General features: G+C 56.2%; 1 protein-coding gene across 3 annotated transcripts in view; it reads left to right on the top strand.

Moving 5' to 3' along the window:
- MYO7B (myosin VIIB) overlaps positions 1 to 13,649 on the top strand; it is a 91,870-nt gene that overhangs the window by 34,465 nt on the left and 43,756 nt on the right. Inside the window, exons 9-15 of one of the 3 annotated variants that reach the window (XM_070579473.1) lie at positions 1,333 to 1,486; positions 3,074 to 3,150; positions 4,339 to 4,458; positions 4,741 to 4,883; positions 7,352 to 7,562; positions 8,278 to 8,413; positions 12,860 to 13,023. In XM_070579473.1, coding sequence (XP_070435574.1) covers positions 1,333 to 1,486; positions 3,074 to 3,150; positions 4,339 to 4,458; positions 4,741 to 4,883; positions 7,352 to 7,562; positions 8,278 to 8,413; positions 12,860 to 13,023 — 1,005 coding nt within the window. Of the gene's footprint in view, positions 1 to 1,332; positions 1,487 to 2,451; positions 2,900 to 3,073; positions 3,151 to 4,338; positions 4,459 to 4,740; positions 4,884 to 7,351; positions 7,563 to 8,277; positions 8,414 to 12,859; positions 13,024 to 13,649 lie in introns of those variants that run through there. The other 2 variants (XM_070579474.1, XM_070579475.1) reach the window with 2 other exon arrangements.

The raw sequence follows: 13,649 nt of genomic DNA, 5'->3' as shown, positions 1-13,649 counted from the left end.
CCCAACTCTAGGAAGGCAGGACCTCGTTCTTGCCCTTGGCTCTGTCCCCACGCCTGGAACGGTGCACGCAGCGGCCGTCTTGCTCATGTTCATTGACACGGGAATGGACGAGACCATCTCTCCAATGTCTCCTGCTAAGCTCTCTGTTCTACGCTCACTGCCTGGAGGCCTTCCTCGTCTCTTGCCTGGACCATCCTCCTGGGTCCCCGTGCGCCAGGCTTGACCCCCTAACCTGTCACCTGCCCTGCAGACCTTCCACAGTGCAAGCCTGGCAGATCCCCTTTCCGATTGCAATTCTTCAGGGGTTCCCTGTGGCTCCTTGGCATGGGCTCCAGGTCCCTCAGATCCCACCATCCGCCAACCTCTGCCCCCTCAACTATGACCCCAGCCTTCTCGTAGCTGGGCCCCTGCCTCCCACCTCACAGGCCAGCTCCCGAGGCCCAGGCCACCCTCTCCAGCACACTGCTTTAAAGCTTAGCAGGTGGGGCCAGCCCGGACACCTCCTCCAGGAAGCCTTTCCCCACTTCCCAATAAGGCTGGCCCTGGCCCTCTTTGGCCTCAGCACCTGTAACAGCCTCTGACACCGTTGTTTGCTTCCTGCCTTCCCTCCCGGACGCGCAGCACCGGGGCAGTGCCAGGTGTCTCCATTTCAGAATTCCCAGCAAATAGCACAGGGCCCAGCACACGGTAAGCCTTGGAAAGTGTTTGTTAGAAGAACGAGGCTGGGGCTGGCCCTGTGGCCTAGTGGTTAAGTCCACGTGCTCCACTTCGGTGGCTCAGGGTTTCCCCGATTCGCATCCTGGGCGCAGACCTAGCACCACTCAGGCCACACTGAGGTGGCGTCTCACACAGCAGAACCAGAAGGACCCACAACTAGAATATACGACTATGTACTGGGGAGGCTTTGGGGAGAAAGAGGAAGAAGAACAAATGTTGGCAATGGATGTTAGCTCAGGTGCCAATCTTCAAAACAGAAGAACATACCTGTGGTATTCCCGAGAGAGGGTGAGGCAGGTGTTGCTGTGGACAGCTCACAAATAGAGGCTCAGAGACGCTGAATGACTTCCCTGAGGCTACACAGTGCCCGTGCCGGCTGCAAAGCCTGGACACAGTGTGTCTATCGCATCGTGATTCCGCCTCTGGAAGTTCTTCTGTGTATTTTCTGAGCTTAGGCCGCCACGTGGCCCCTCAGGGTCCACCCAGAGTTTATGAAGTGTCACTTATGACGGGCCTTTGGCTGAGTGTCTGAGGTGTCTCTGCCTTGCTGGCCCTACGACAGAGGAGGTGGGGCATGGGGTGGCCCCTAGAAAACTGCAGCGTCCTGTTCTGCAGGGGAACTGCACCTCCTGTGAGGGGCTCAACGACGCCAAGGACTACGCCCACATCCGCTCAGCCATGAAGATCCTCATGTTCTCCGACTCCGAGAACTGGGACCTCAGCAAGCTGCTGGCAGCCATTCTCCACCTGGGGAACGTGGAGTTTATGGGTAATGCTGTTTCCGCCCAACTGCACCCCCTGGGCAGGAACAGTAGGGGCTGGGACAGGAGCAGGAGGAAATCTCTGGGGGTTCTCACCTGAAGAGCCTGCTGAGGTTGTGTGCTCTCACCCTGTTCTGGAAAAATACATGTGAAAAATTTAGCTATGATTTTGGAGAGAGACTTCATGGGGTTGGGGTAAGATGTCAAAGCTTAGGGCCCTCCAAAGGTGGAGACCCTGATCAGTCACCCCCTACTTTTAGCTAGGACCCCAAAGGGCTTCCCCTCGGGGTAGGGGTAAACCAGGGTAAACGAAGGCACATGTGGACCTTCAGACCAGTGTGTAAGCATCCAGGCGGCCTGGGGAGGAAAGCCTCCTGGCCTGTTGGTGCCTTCCAAGCACCTGACAGAAGTTACTGACATTCCCCTCTGGAAGAAAGTAGCATCAACCTAGGTTACGCATCGCAGCTTTCAAACACAACGTTCAGCATGCATCCAAAACAGATAGGAACGAGGAAACAAGGTCGCATGAGCAGGAACCAGCAGAAACAAGAGACAACAGAAACAGATCCACAGAGATTTCAGGTTTGGGAATTGCAAGATACTGAGTATAAAGCACTGTGCTTACTGTGTTCAAGAAAAGGAAAAGCCAAGCTTGAACATTTAGACAGAGCATCGGAATCTATAAAAAGTGACATCACAGATTTTAAAGGGAACCACATAGAAATTCTAAAATTAAAAAAAATAACCAAAATTGAGAACTCAATGGATGAATTTAAGAGCCAATTTTATACACAAGAAGAGTGAATGTGTGAGCCAGAGGAAAAATCAGAAGGAACTATGTGAGGACAAGGAAGCGACTTCTGCGACGGTTGGGAGTGTGGGTACCTCTGGTAGAGAGGAACACGCTCTGAGCAGGGCAGGACCTGGGCGGGGCCCTCGGGGGTTGGCAAGGCTCTGTTGTGACTTTACTAGTGGCTACACAGTGCTGACTTAATGTCATTATGACACGCCTTTGGGTTTTACACACTTGTTTGTCTGTATGCTTTATTTTACAATTCTTTAAAGTTTAAAAGAGAAAAAAGCGTACAGAAACAGCACTCCTCCCGCCCCAGCCTGGCAGCCCCAGGCGGGCTGCCTGGAAGAGGAGGAGCTTGAAGTGGGGAAGCCTCCCGGAGACGCCCCCAGCAGAGCTGTTTGCTTGTCTGACTGAAGGAACAGATGAAGGGCCAGGTTCTGTGGGCAGCAAAGGGGACTGAAGGGGGCCACTGGCTCCTCTTCTCCCCTGATAGACCCCGGCCGGCTCCCCCAGCACCGGCTGCTCCCTCCAAACCAGCCCAGGTTTCTTCACTTCCCTCCGACCCAGGGCCTTGATCTCCTGGAGCAGCGAGGGAAGGGATCTGCTATGTTTGTTCACAGCTAAAGTGCTGATCACCAGGGACAGGCCCCTAAGAGCCACCTGGGAGGCAGTGCCTCACGCCCAGGGACGAGGTCTGGTGTGTGGATGTGGGGCTGCCCCAGGCCCGGGGCCTTCCTGGGGCCTCTGTCCGGTCTCTTCCGGCTGCTTCACCACTCCGGGTTACTGCTTCTGTCTGCAGCTGCCGTCTTCGAGAACCTGGATTCCTCGGACGTGATGGAGACGCCCGCCTTTCCCACTGCGATGAAGTTACTCGAGGTAGCCTAGCTGTTGTGTCTGCCAGCTTCTGTTTTAGTGGGGGGCCCAGGGGCATGGGCTGACAGAACCCCAGCCCCTGATTCTCATAACCCTTCCCAGGATCCCACTCCTGCCTCCCCGTCCTCTGCCAGGCTCTCAGCTCAACCCCTGTGCCCTTCTGCAGGCCCTGGGCGTGGGAATCAGGGTGGGGCCGGGTGAACGATTGAATCATTAACAAAGTAGCGAAGTGATCAGTCTGGCTTTGGTAGTTTCTTGCGTTTTCTTCCCTTTTCCCCGTGCCTCCTTCTCTTCAGGGGCCTTCACCCAGCATCCTGACTCTCCACCCAGCCAGTCCTCCAGCTCTTCCCACTCAGCCACCTAACCCAGCGCTCTTAGCCGGACCTTCCTCAGCTCCCGTGCAAACATCCCTGCCGCTGTCCTCCTCCCCAGGGCTGCTCCACGGGTTGTGCTTTTCCGGGACAGTGCAATGTGCTCAGACTTTTAGCCCTTCACATTATTGCAGAGACCAAATGGAGCCTCGACTTGGGGAAAGAGGGGCAGGCACTGGGTGGGGAGACGTCTTCACACTGGGGACATTGTAATGTCCTCCATATCACACCCCATTGACAGTTCTGGTGGGAAATTAATAGAATCAGAAGCAAAAAGAAAGCAATCCGTTAGGCACATTTTGCTGCTAACGTTCTTCGTTTGGTTCAGGGTTTTTAGGAGCTTTGGGTTTTGCCAGCTGTCTTCCCTGGGGGCGGGGGGGGGGGGGGCGGAGGCGGGACTGGCCCATCCAGGCTCTTCTTGCTCCGTTAGTCCTTCAGCCTCCAGGCAGGAGTGACTCTGGTTGAGGCATATCCAGATGCCAATGGCTTAGCCTCAGAGTCCATTGTTTTCCAAGTTCTGCCCAATGGCACCAGTCCCTCCCCAGCCCCCAGGAGACCAGCACAGGTCTGGTCAACCAAGCAGCTGGCACACTCCAGGCCCACCTAGCTGAGGTATCCTTCCTGACCGTTCGACACCCAGTGCTTAGACTGACCCTGGGCCAGGCCCCAGCCAGGGTCCTGATTCTGGCCCTGTCGCAGGTGTCTCCCCCCTCCAGGCCTTGGGCATAGGGCATTTGGTCATGAGAGGGCACAAGGCATGGCGTAGCAGGTCAGAGTTCTGGGCCGGCCCTGCTGTGATGCCACGCCCACCACTCCCCAGGTGAAGCACGAGGCACTCCGGGACTGTCTGATCAAGCACTCCATCATCGTCCGTGGGGAGTTTGTCACCATGCCCCTGAACCTCGCCCAGGCCGCAGACCGGAGGGATGCCTTTGTCAAGGTATGGGGCTGCAGGAGAAGGGGCCCACATGTCTATCTTGCCTTGTTGATGGAGAGCAGGAAAGAACAGAGATAGCTGAGCAAGTCCCAGCTCTGCCATCACCTGCCTGGTGACGGTGGGCTTCCTGGCCTCTGTAGGCTGGGTTTCTTGCCTGTAAAGGAGAGATAATATCCCTCAGTAGGTCCTTGAGATCCAGTGCGCATGCGGCTTTCCCGGAACTTGGAGAGAGGGGCAGCCTTCCTCCTGTGCGTGAAAGCCATGGGCTTCTCCCTGTCTCCTCAGGGCATCTATGGGCACCTCTTCCTGTGGATTGTCAAGAAGATCAACGCTGCGATTTTCACTCCACCTGCCCAGGACCCCAAAAATGTGCGAAGGGCCATCGGCCTCTTGGACATATTTGGCTTTGAAAATTTCGAGAACAATAGGTATGAAAATCTCAGTTCACCTGCTTTCAGAAAATGGAAGAGAAGCTTAGCTCCTCTCTAAATGAGCCAAGTAGAGGGCAGCCATTCCTTCCCCAGCCCTCCAGGAGCGGCTGGACTGGGAGCAGGGCCTCTCACTTCCACTCACAGGGGCTGGGGGTCCACGCGGCAGGCCGAGCCTCTGCAGGCAGGTGGCCTGTGCCCCTCCCCCTGCACCACAACGCGTCTAGAGAAGGCCTCATTGCCAAAAGCATCCCGAGAGCCAGGCTGAGGCCCCAGCATTTGTCACCTCTCTTGAGCCATCCGCTCTCCTCATGAACTAGAGTGAATTATCACGTGAGGTTACGGTGAAAATGGAAATCAGTCACACCGATTCGACTGCATCTTTAGGTGGGATATCATACTGGGGAGTGGGGGCAGGCAGAGGATTTGTGGACCATCTCAGACTTTTGAGTTTGGCAGGAGTAAGTGGAGGCAGGTCACCTCTGACCCAGTGGCCCAGTGGCCCAGTGGCCCAGCACCCCAACTGAAGGCTGAAGAGCTGTAACCGGGAGGCAGGTTGGAAAGGGCACATCCAGCTGTGACTGTGATGGAAGCTGGGGGTGGGGAAGACAAAGGTGTTGAAGGGAGCCAGGCTGTGGGGCCAAATAAGGACAGGTGATGCTCTGGAGCATTAGGAAGTAGCAGGAGGCGGTCGAATGAGGAAAATGAGGACCGTGGGACAGGCAAGCAGGAAGCCTTCTAGATGCCACCTAGCTCACCCAGGTGAGTCTGGTTCATTTGAAGGGTTTGGCAGGACAGAGCCTAGGACTGGTTCCAAGTGGAGGTCTCTGGGCCCTGTCAGAGGAGCCAAGGGGCTAGCCTGCCCTTGGCACCTCCCTGCCCAAGGCCCTGTCTGCAAGTGAAGTCTGAGAAGGCCCTTTGGGGAGCCAGGATTATCAAGACGTAAGCCATTGTGAATGCAAGCACACTGGGATTGCAGCTTCCCAGAGCCAGCTGAGCGGACAGCTGGAATGGGCAATGCTGGCGGAGCTGAGCCCAATGTGATGGGAGTTGCAGGACACAGTAGGGACAAATGTGATTCAGATCGTCCGTATCTGTCCCCAAGAGGGACAGTCGAGCAGACCAAGCACACCTTGGGCACCTTGGAGGTAGACGAGTGGTTGGTTGTGGGGGTTCTGGCCATTTATGCAGGGACCCCTCCCCAAGGGAGCTACAAGCTGGGTTTGTGACAGGGCTGAGTCTGGGTGCCTGGCGAAGGAGTGCTGCATTGCTCGGCCTCGCCGTCTGCAAGTACTCACTGAGCACTCTCCTGGCATTGTGTCGGGAGTGGCGAGCACGGTGGACTGGTTCCCTCACCTCTTGGGTTAACAGATATTGAACAACCAGTCTCAGGTATGATGAAGTTTTGCATAAATGGGCAACCTACCCTGAAGGAGAAAGCCCTAAGTGAGACCCAAAGGATGAGCAGAACAAGCCAGGTCACAGGAAGGAGAGGAAGGGGGCGTCAGACGTGTGAAGACTCAGAGACAGGAAAGAACTGGGTGCCTTCACACAGCGAGTAGTCCCGAGTGACCCGGGGCCACTCCTGCGAGAGAGGCAGGCTTTCTACTGTGTCGCTGTCTGTCCGGCTCCTGAAAACACTGGGGAGGCCAGCAGGGGGGTTCAAAGCAGGGACGAGCGTGATCAGATTTGCATGTCAGAAAGCTCCCTCTACTGGCCTGCAGAGACTGAGGTGAGGGGCGAGGCTGGAGGCAGGGCAAGCCATCAGGAGGCCATTACTGTGCTCCAGGTGAGCAACGAGGGCGGCCCAGACTAAGGCAGCAGCAGTGGGAGTGAAAGGAAGGAAAAGGGCAGGGTTCCATGCTGGAGCACGGACCAGACTCTGGCCACTGACTGGAACTGGGGAGGAGGGAGAGAGGCCTTCCTTCCTCCCCAGGAGAGACTCCCTGGTTTCTGACTGGAGCCAGGGGGACGAGTGAGGGGCCATTTCCCAAGGTGGGGAGCCCAGGAGGAAGAGCAGGGGGTAGGATCGGGACAGGGGGAGGAGTATGTCTGACTGATGCGAGGGGGCCCAGCAGTCAATACCCGACCTCTAGAAGCTTGTCTCAGCTCCACGACCACTCGTCCATGGGGCTGGGTTGCTGCAGGACTCTCAGTCCCCCAAGGATTGTCTCTCTGTCCGGACAGGCAGGTCTGGCAGAGGGCTCTCTGGGGGACTGTAAGGAGCCAAAGGCAGGGACTGAATGACAGACTGAGCCTCCTCGTTTCTCTCTATTTGCCACGGGCTGGAGGAGGTGCCGGTGGCGGAGGCAGAGAGAAGAGGGAGGGTGCGCGTCCAGTGCACATGAAGGCTCCCTGTGCCCGGGAGTGGCTGTGTGCACTGGGCTGGTGACCCCGTGGTTCCTGCCAGCCACGGGGGGAGCGAGTTAACCCTGCGCCGCCCCCGGGCGGTGGCGTTGCCCCCGCAGCTTCGAGCAGCTCTGCATCAACTTCGCCAACGAGCACCTGCAGCAGCTCTTTGTGCAGCACGTGTTCACCATGGAGCAGGAGGAGTACCGCTCGGAGGGCATTGCCTGGGACTACATCCACTACACCGACAACCGGCCCACCCTCGACCTGCTGGCCCTCAAGCCCATGAGCATCATCTCCCTCCTGGACGAAGAGAGCCACTTCCCACAGGTGCGTCCCTGGGCCCACTGACCCATGGGTGGAGACCCGGCCCATGGGCCTCCTCTTCAAGGTTGCAAGACTCCACGGGGTGGCCCATTTGTTCCCAGGGTTGCTGAAACCCCTGCCAGGAATGAGCACGTGAGCCCCATCCTAATCAAACCCTCCTCTCCTTCAAGGCCCACCTCAGGCCACCTCCTGCAGGAAGGCCTCTTAGCTCTACCCACACTCCCCCTCCCCAGCAGAATGAAATCTCAGCCTTTGATGTTTTAGGTTCAAGAGCACACCCCAGGAGGGGGCTTGCTCAGCACCCATGGCCCAGGGCTGCAGAGGGCACAGAGAAGGAAGCCCTTGCATTCTCGCCCTCAGGGGACTCTGCCTGTCCCGGGGAGATGGACTCTCGAGTGCAGTCAGCAAGAGTTCTGAGTCCAGAGAAGGGAGAAGCCAGGGCTAAGGTGCCTGGACGATTGTAGGGAATGGGGGAGCAGGAGAGCCGGTGGTGGAGGTCAGCAGCCCAGGTCTCTGCTCCCTGCTGGGCGCTCTCTCACTGTGACAGGTCACCGACCCCTGGGCGTCAGCTTCCTGTCTGTAGAAAGGCCCTCAGTCATTATGAGCCCAGCTGCTTTGCCCCCCCCGCGGGAGTCCCTGAGCCCGGTGGGTGGCCCAGCTGACCTCCCTGTGGCGGGACTCTGGGACCTCAGCCCATAGGGTGTCTGCGTTCTTCCAGGGCACAGACATCACCATGCTGCAAAAACTGAACAGTGTCCATGCCAACAACAAGGCCTTCCTGCAGCCCAGGAACATCTACGATGCTAGGTTTGGCATCGCCCACTTTGCCGGCAAGGTGTACTATCAGGCAGAAGGTAGGAGCAGCTCCTCTGCAGCCCCTTCCTGCCAAATCCCCATCACTCCCAGAGGCCGCGGAAGGCGGCTGAGAGCACGGGCTCATTTTACAGAGCGAGCAGTGGGACAGAGGGAACGGAACGCACCAGGCGGATTTGGGGTGTTTTTGGTAATAGCTCTATTGAGATATAATTCACATACCATAAAATTCACCCATTTTAAGTGTACAACTCAACGGTTTTAGTATATTCACAGAGTTGTGTAACTGCTGCCACAATTTTAAAACCTTTTCACCCCCACCAAAGAAACCTCTTACGGCAGTCACTCCTCACTCCCCGCAGCCCTCCCCAACCCTGAGTAACCGCTAATCTCTGTCTCTATGGATTTGCCTGTCCTGGACATCTCATATAAACGGAACCAGGCAACATCTGGTCCTTGTGACTGGCTTCTTTCACTCAGCATAATGTTTTCGAGGTCCATCCATGTTGTAGGACGTGTCAGTATTTCGTTTTTTTATATTGCAGCCTAACAGTCCATGGTGTGAATATCCATATTTTGTTCATCTCTTTATCAGTTGGTGGACATTTGGGTTGTTCCCCCTTTTTGACCATTCTGAATAGTGCTGCCATGAGCATTCATGTACAGGTTCTTATGTGGGCGTATATTTCCACTTCTTGGTGGTATTTCCCTCAGAGAGGAATCGCTGGGTCAGGTGGTAACTGTTTCACTTTTTGAGCAACCACCAAACTGTTTCCCAAGGTGGCTGCACCATTTTACATTCTCACCAGCAGCACATGAGGGTCCCCATTCCTTCCGTCCTCACCGACACAGGTCATTGCCTGTCTTTTGATTATAGCCATCCTAGTGGGTTTAAACTGGTGTCTCGACATGAATTTGATTTGCATTTCCCTGATACTTAATGATGTTGAGCATCTTTTCATGTGCTTATTGGCCATTTGTGTATCATCTTTGGAGAAAAGTTTATGCAAATCCTTTGCCCATGTTTTCATTGGGTTGTCTTTTTATTGTTGGGTTGTAAGAGTTCTTTATATATTCTGGACATAAGTACCTTATCACATTTATAATCTGCAAATATTTTCTCCTATTCCCTGGCCTACCTTTTCACTCTCTTGATAGTGTCCTTTGGAGTTTTTCTTTTTGATGTCCCCTTCTCTAGCTTTTCTTTTTTGCTCATGCTTTTGGTGTCATGACTGAAAAACCATTGTCTAATCCAAGATTTACCCCTATGTTTTCTTCTAAGAGGTTTTTCTTTTTAGCTTTTACGTTTAGGTCTTTAATGCATTTGAGTCAATGTTTGTACCTGTTGAGAGAGAGTCAGGCATGGTTTTGCTTGGAGAAATAAAGGCCTGGGGCGGCCAACCTATTGATGTGCTTGGAAAAATGAGAAAGGTGGCCCGTGTGCAGCTGCAGTCAGGAAAACGGGGTGGGCAGCTGTAGTGTCACTCTCTGTTGCTTGTGTGGCAAAATGAGGAGGCGCTCTGGTCTGTTCAGCTGGAAACTCGAAGTCAGTGCCGACTCCGCAGGCTTTCCGGCTGGAGAGACAAGACAGCTGGAAGGGCTAGTGCTCCGCATAGAAGTGCCAAGGTGTTGGGCGGTCAGGGCATCATTTCCGTAGAGAAATGAGAAGGTGGGGTGTCTCCTTCATAGTTCCCGCCAGACCCTGGCTTTGGGGCTCTCCAGAAAGGGAGAAGCCAGAGCCGGCGGGGCAGAGTCCCAGAACAAAGAAGACACTGAGCCTGTCCCACCTCCACGGGTAATTCCAGACCAAGTTTTATTTTTTGAAGTGACATGAAACTTTCATGCATGCTAAGATTAAAGTAGCTTCTAGACTTTCTGAATGCAAAATTCTATTAATGTTCGTTCAAGCTGAGCCTGGTGGTTTTCATTTGGGCGCCCACTGTGCTGACAACTGAGGCCCCACTTAACTCTGCCCATTGCGGGTGCAGCCCGGGCTGCCTCAGCCCTCCCCTCCCTTGGAGAACACTGGGGTGCGGGGGCTCTACCCAAGCCTGGAGACACACGGAGTGCCCCCATCTGCCCAGGGCAGACCCCAGCACAGAGCTGGGGGAGGGGCTTATGCCACCCTCTCTCAGGGTGGCCCTGGGAGCTGCCCTTGAGCCCCGCAGTGCACACTCGCTCTCCTCCCTCCCAGCTCTGTGAGGGCCACATGGCACCCCCAGAGCTCCTGGGACGGTCTCCTTCCTCTATCAGGCACCTGGGGCAGAAGTGGGGGAAACAGGCTCCCTTCTCTCTCCATGCGTGACTCAAGTCTCCCCAGACCCCCACACCAGGCTATGCGGGTATGCACAGAGCACCCCACTAAAAGGTGGGGTGCCTTGAAAGGGGGCAGAGTGGGCAAGGAAAGGCAAGGTCATGCCCTTGCAGGGTCAATCCTCAGAGTCCCAGGAGCGAAGCCCCTCAGCAGGCCCCCCACCCTCGCTGAGCCCAGCTCTGAGAAGCAACTCTTGTTCAGTGGCCTTCTCAGTGTGAGTCTGTGCCCTGCTTTAGGGCGAGTCCACTCTACCATGGCGAGGTCACCCCCAAATCCGTGCCTGCGTTAGTTGGCTGGGGCTGCTGTAACAAAGTTCCCCAGAGCGGTATGAACATTTATGTTCTCACAGTTCTGGAGGCCAGAAGCCCAAGATCAAGGCGTTGGCGGGGTTGGCTCCCTCTAGATGGCATCGTCTCCGGGTGTCTCTACTCTCTGTGCGTGTCTGTGTCCCAGTTGCTTCCTTTTATAGGACACCATTCATAATGGCTTAGGGCCCACCCTAATAGCCTCATTCTAACTTAGACACCTCTTTAAAGGCCTGTCTCCACATACAGTCACATTCGGAGGTACTGGGGGTCAGGACTTCAACGTAAGGATTTTGAGGGGCTGCAACTCAGCCCATATCCCTGCCTCTCCCCGATTTCTGGAGGCTCAATCTTCAGTCTGGAGGGACCCCTGGCCCTAGCAGGACCTTCCAAGGCCCCAGAACAGGGCTAGTGGAGGGGCCTTGTGCTCCCAGTTCTTCGGGGTCTCCTTAGTGACTTACAGACATGCTTGGTTCCTAAACTGTTGTGTCAAAGCACACACACATGCTCACACACACGCACACCCCGTCCTGGGAGCCAGTGAGCCAAGTGGTGTTTCACTCCTTTCCTCCTTCCCTGTGGACTTCCAGGAAGAGCAAGGCAGCCCCCCCTTGTTGGTTTCTCAGGGGGGCTTTGAAGCCGCCCTTCCTGCACAGCCTGGCCGTCCGGGGAAGGGACACAGATTCTCCCAGAGCTGCCTCTGGGCTCTGAGCCGAGGGCAGGAGTGGCCATGCCTTCCTCTCAAGCTTGGAAGCTCCCCAGATATTACCAGGCTGCCAGATTTTCAGGAATGGGAACAAGCAGGAATTATGGGGGAGGGCGTCTTCTTCATTTTCTCCATTTCCTTCCTTTCTATTTTTAGCTCCTTTATGTAAATAAGCAGTAGCCCAAATCAGACTTGCCCGAGGTCACCCAGAAAAACTTAGTGGCCAGAGCCCTGCCGAGAGCCCTCGGGCATCTCACTCTGGGAAACCGAGACCGCATGCTGAACAGACACTCTGTCGGCTGTGCCGATGGTCGGCTCCTGAGGTCCCTGGAGGTCATGGCGACGGCTGGGGCTGGGGAGAGGCTGAGCAGATGGACTCACTCCTGACCGTGGTCTTCCCGGCCCGCACCAGGGAGCCGCGGCTGGTGGAAGACATGGAAAGTCCTCAGACCACCCCTGAACGGAGCCACAGGCCCATGAGAAAGGCTGCGCAGGGGGTGGTGGGAGCCCCAAGGAGGGCCCCGCACCCCACCTTGGGCCAGGAGAGCATCTTGGCCTAGATGACGCTGGAGCTGGCCTTGAAGAATGAGCAGGAGTTGGCCTGGGCAGTTCAGGAGGGAAGAGCACCTGGGACGGCCCGTGGAGGCTGGAGGCATGGGACAGCTGAGCCCTTCCAGCACGTTCTGGCACCGCTGGAGAGCAGGGTGGGGAGAGGAGGAGGCGGGGGAAGGGGGTGCTGGAAATGAGAAAGGAGAAGATGAGGAGGAAGGCATGCCTGGCAGCGAGGAGCAGAAAGAGTTTAGGCGGGGATGGCACAGCAGTGCCCGGCTCCAGGAGGTCCCTCAGGTGATCAGAGGAGTTCAGGCAGGAGGAATGGCGGCAGCCCGGACTGAGAGGCAGGGTTTGGTGGGGATGGGGAGTTGAGGGGTTTAGATGTAGAGGTGACACATCTTGGCACTGGGCGGAGATGGGGTGCCATGCCCGGGTGCAGGTGGCTCTGCTGGCAGGACACGGAGACGCGGGAGGGTGGAGAGAATGGCTTCAGGGGCTCCTCAGGACTTCCTGGCAGGCCCAGCATCCTCACCCATCACCTCCTCTTGCCCTGCGTAGGGGGCAGGAAGGGCTGAGTTGGGCTGGCACGTGGCCTCTGCTTTCCCCACAGGCTTCCTGGAGAAGAACCGAGATGTACTGAGCACAGACATCCTTGCCCTGGTCCACTCCTCTGAAAACAAGTTCCTGAGGGAGATCTTCAATCTGGAGTCGGCAGAGACCAAGCTTGGCCGCGGGACCATCCTCAAGGCAAAGGCCAGGAACCTGCTCTTCAAGGTGGGCTCCGTCACGGCCCTTCCAGGGCCTCCTGGGTCTGGCCGTCCCTAGGGCCTCGGGGGGCTGAGAGGTGCCCTCAGGGAGACTCATGGCCTGCAGTGGGCTCTCTCAGTCAGGGCGCAGAAGAGAGAGAAACAGGAGGAGGTGTTGCCGCTGCACGTGGGCAGTGGCCCGGGGGCCGGTGTACATGGCTGTACCTGCTTCTGAGGGTATAGTGATCTTTCGAGGGCATGTCTGCTTTTGTTAAAATTATTATTATGTTTCTATATTGGTCTGTGTGTGTGTTCTGCGTGTGTGTTGCATGTGCGGGGTGTGTGTGCATGTGTGGTGTAGTGCATGTGCACGATGCCTGTAGGGGTGTATGTTTTGTGTGGCACGTGTGTGTGTTTTGTATGGGGGGTGTACGCATGTGACATGTGTGTATTTTATGTGTGTGTGTTGTGGTGTGTGTGTGGAGTCTGGTAGCAGCAGCACTGAATGCTGCTGGCCAGGGAGGTGGGCAGCAGAGAGCCCCTGGTGCTCGTCAGGGCAGCCCAGGACTTTCTGGCAAGTTGGGGGTCTGCCCACCCACTGCCCACCATGCCTCCACCCCTTAACAGTGACTGTCCCAGAAAAGCCCTGTGAGT

The sequence above is a fragment of the Equus przewalskii genome, chromosome 17 (assembly GCF_037783145.1).
Source record: "Equus przewalskii isolate Varuska chromosome 17, EquPr2, whole genome shotgun sequence".
Classification (NCBI taxonomy): Eukaryota; Metazoa; Chordata; class Mammalia; order Perissodactyla; family Equidae; genus Equus; species Equus przewalskii.
Note: the sequence above shows the minus strand (reverse complement) of the source record. Positions and strands in the feature narration are given on the sequence as shown.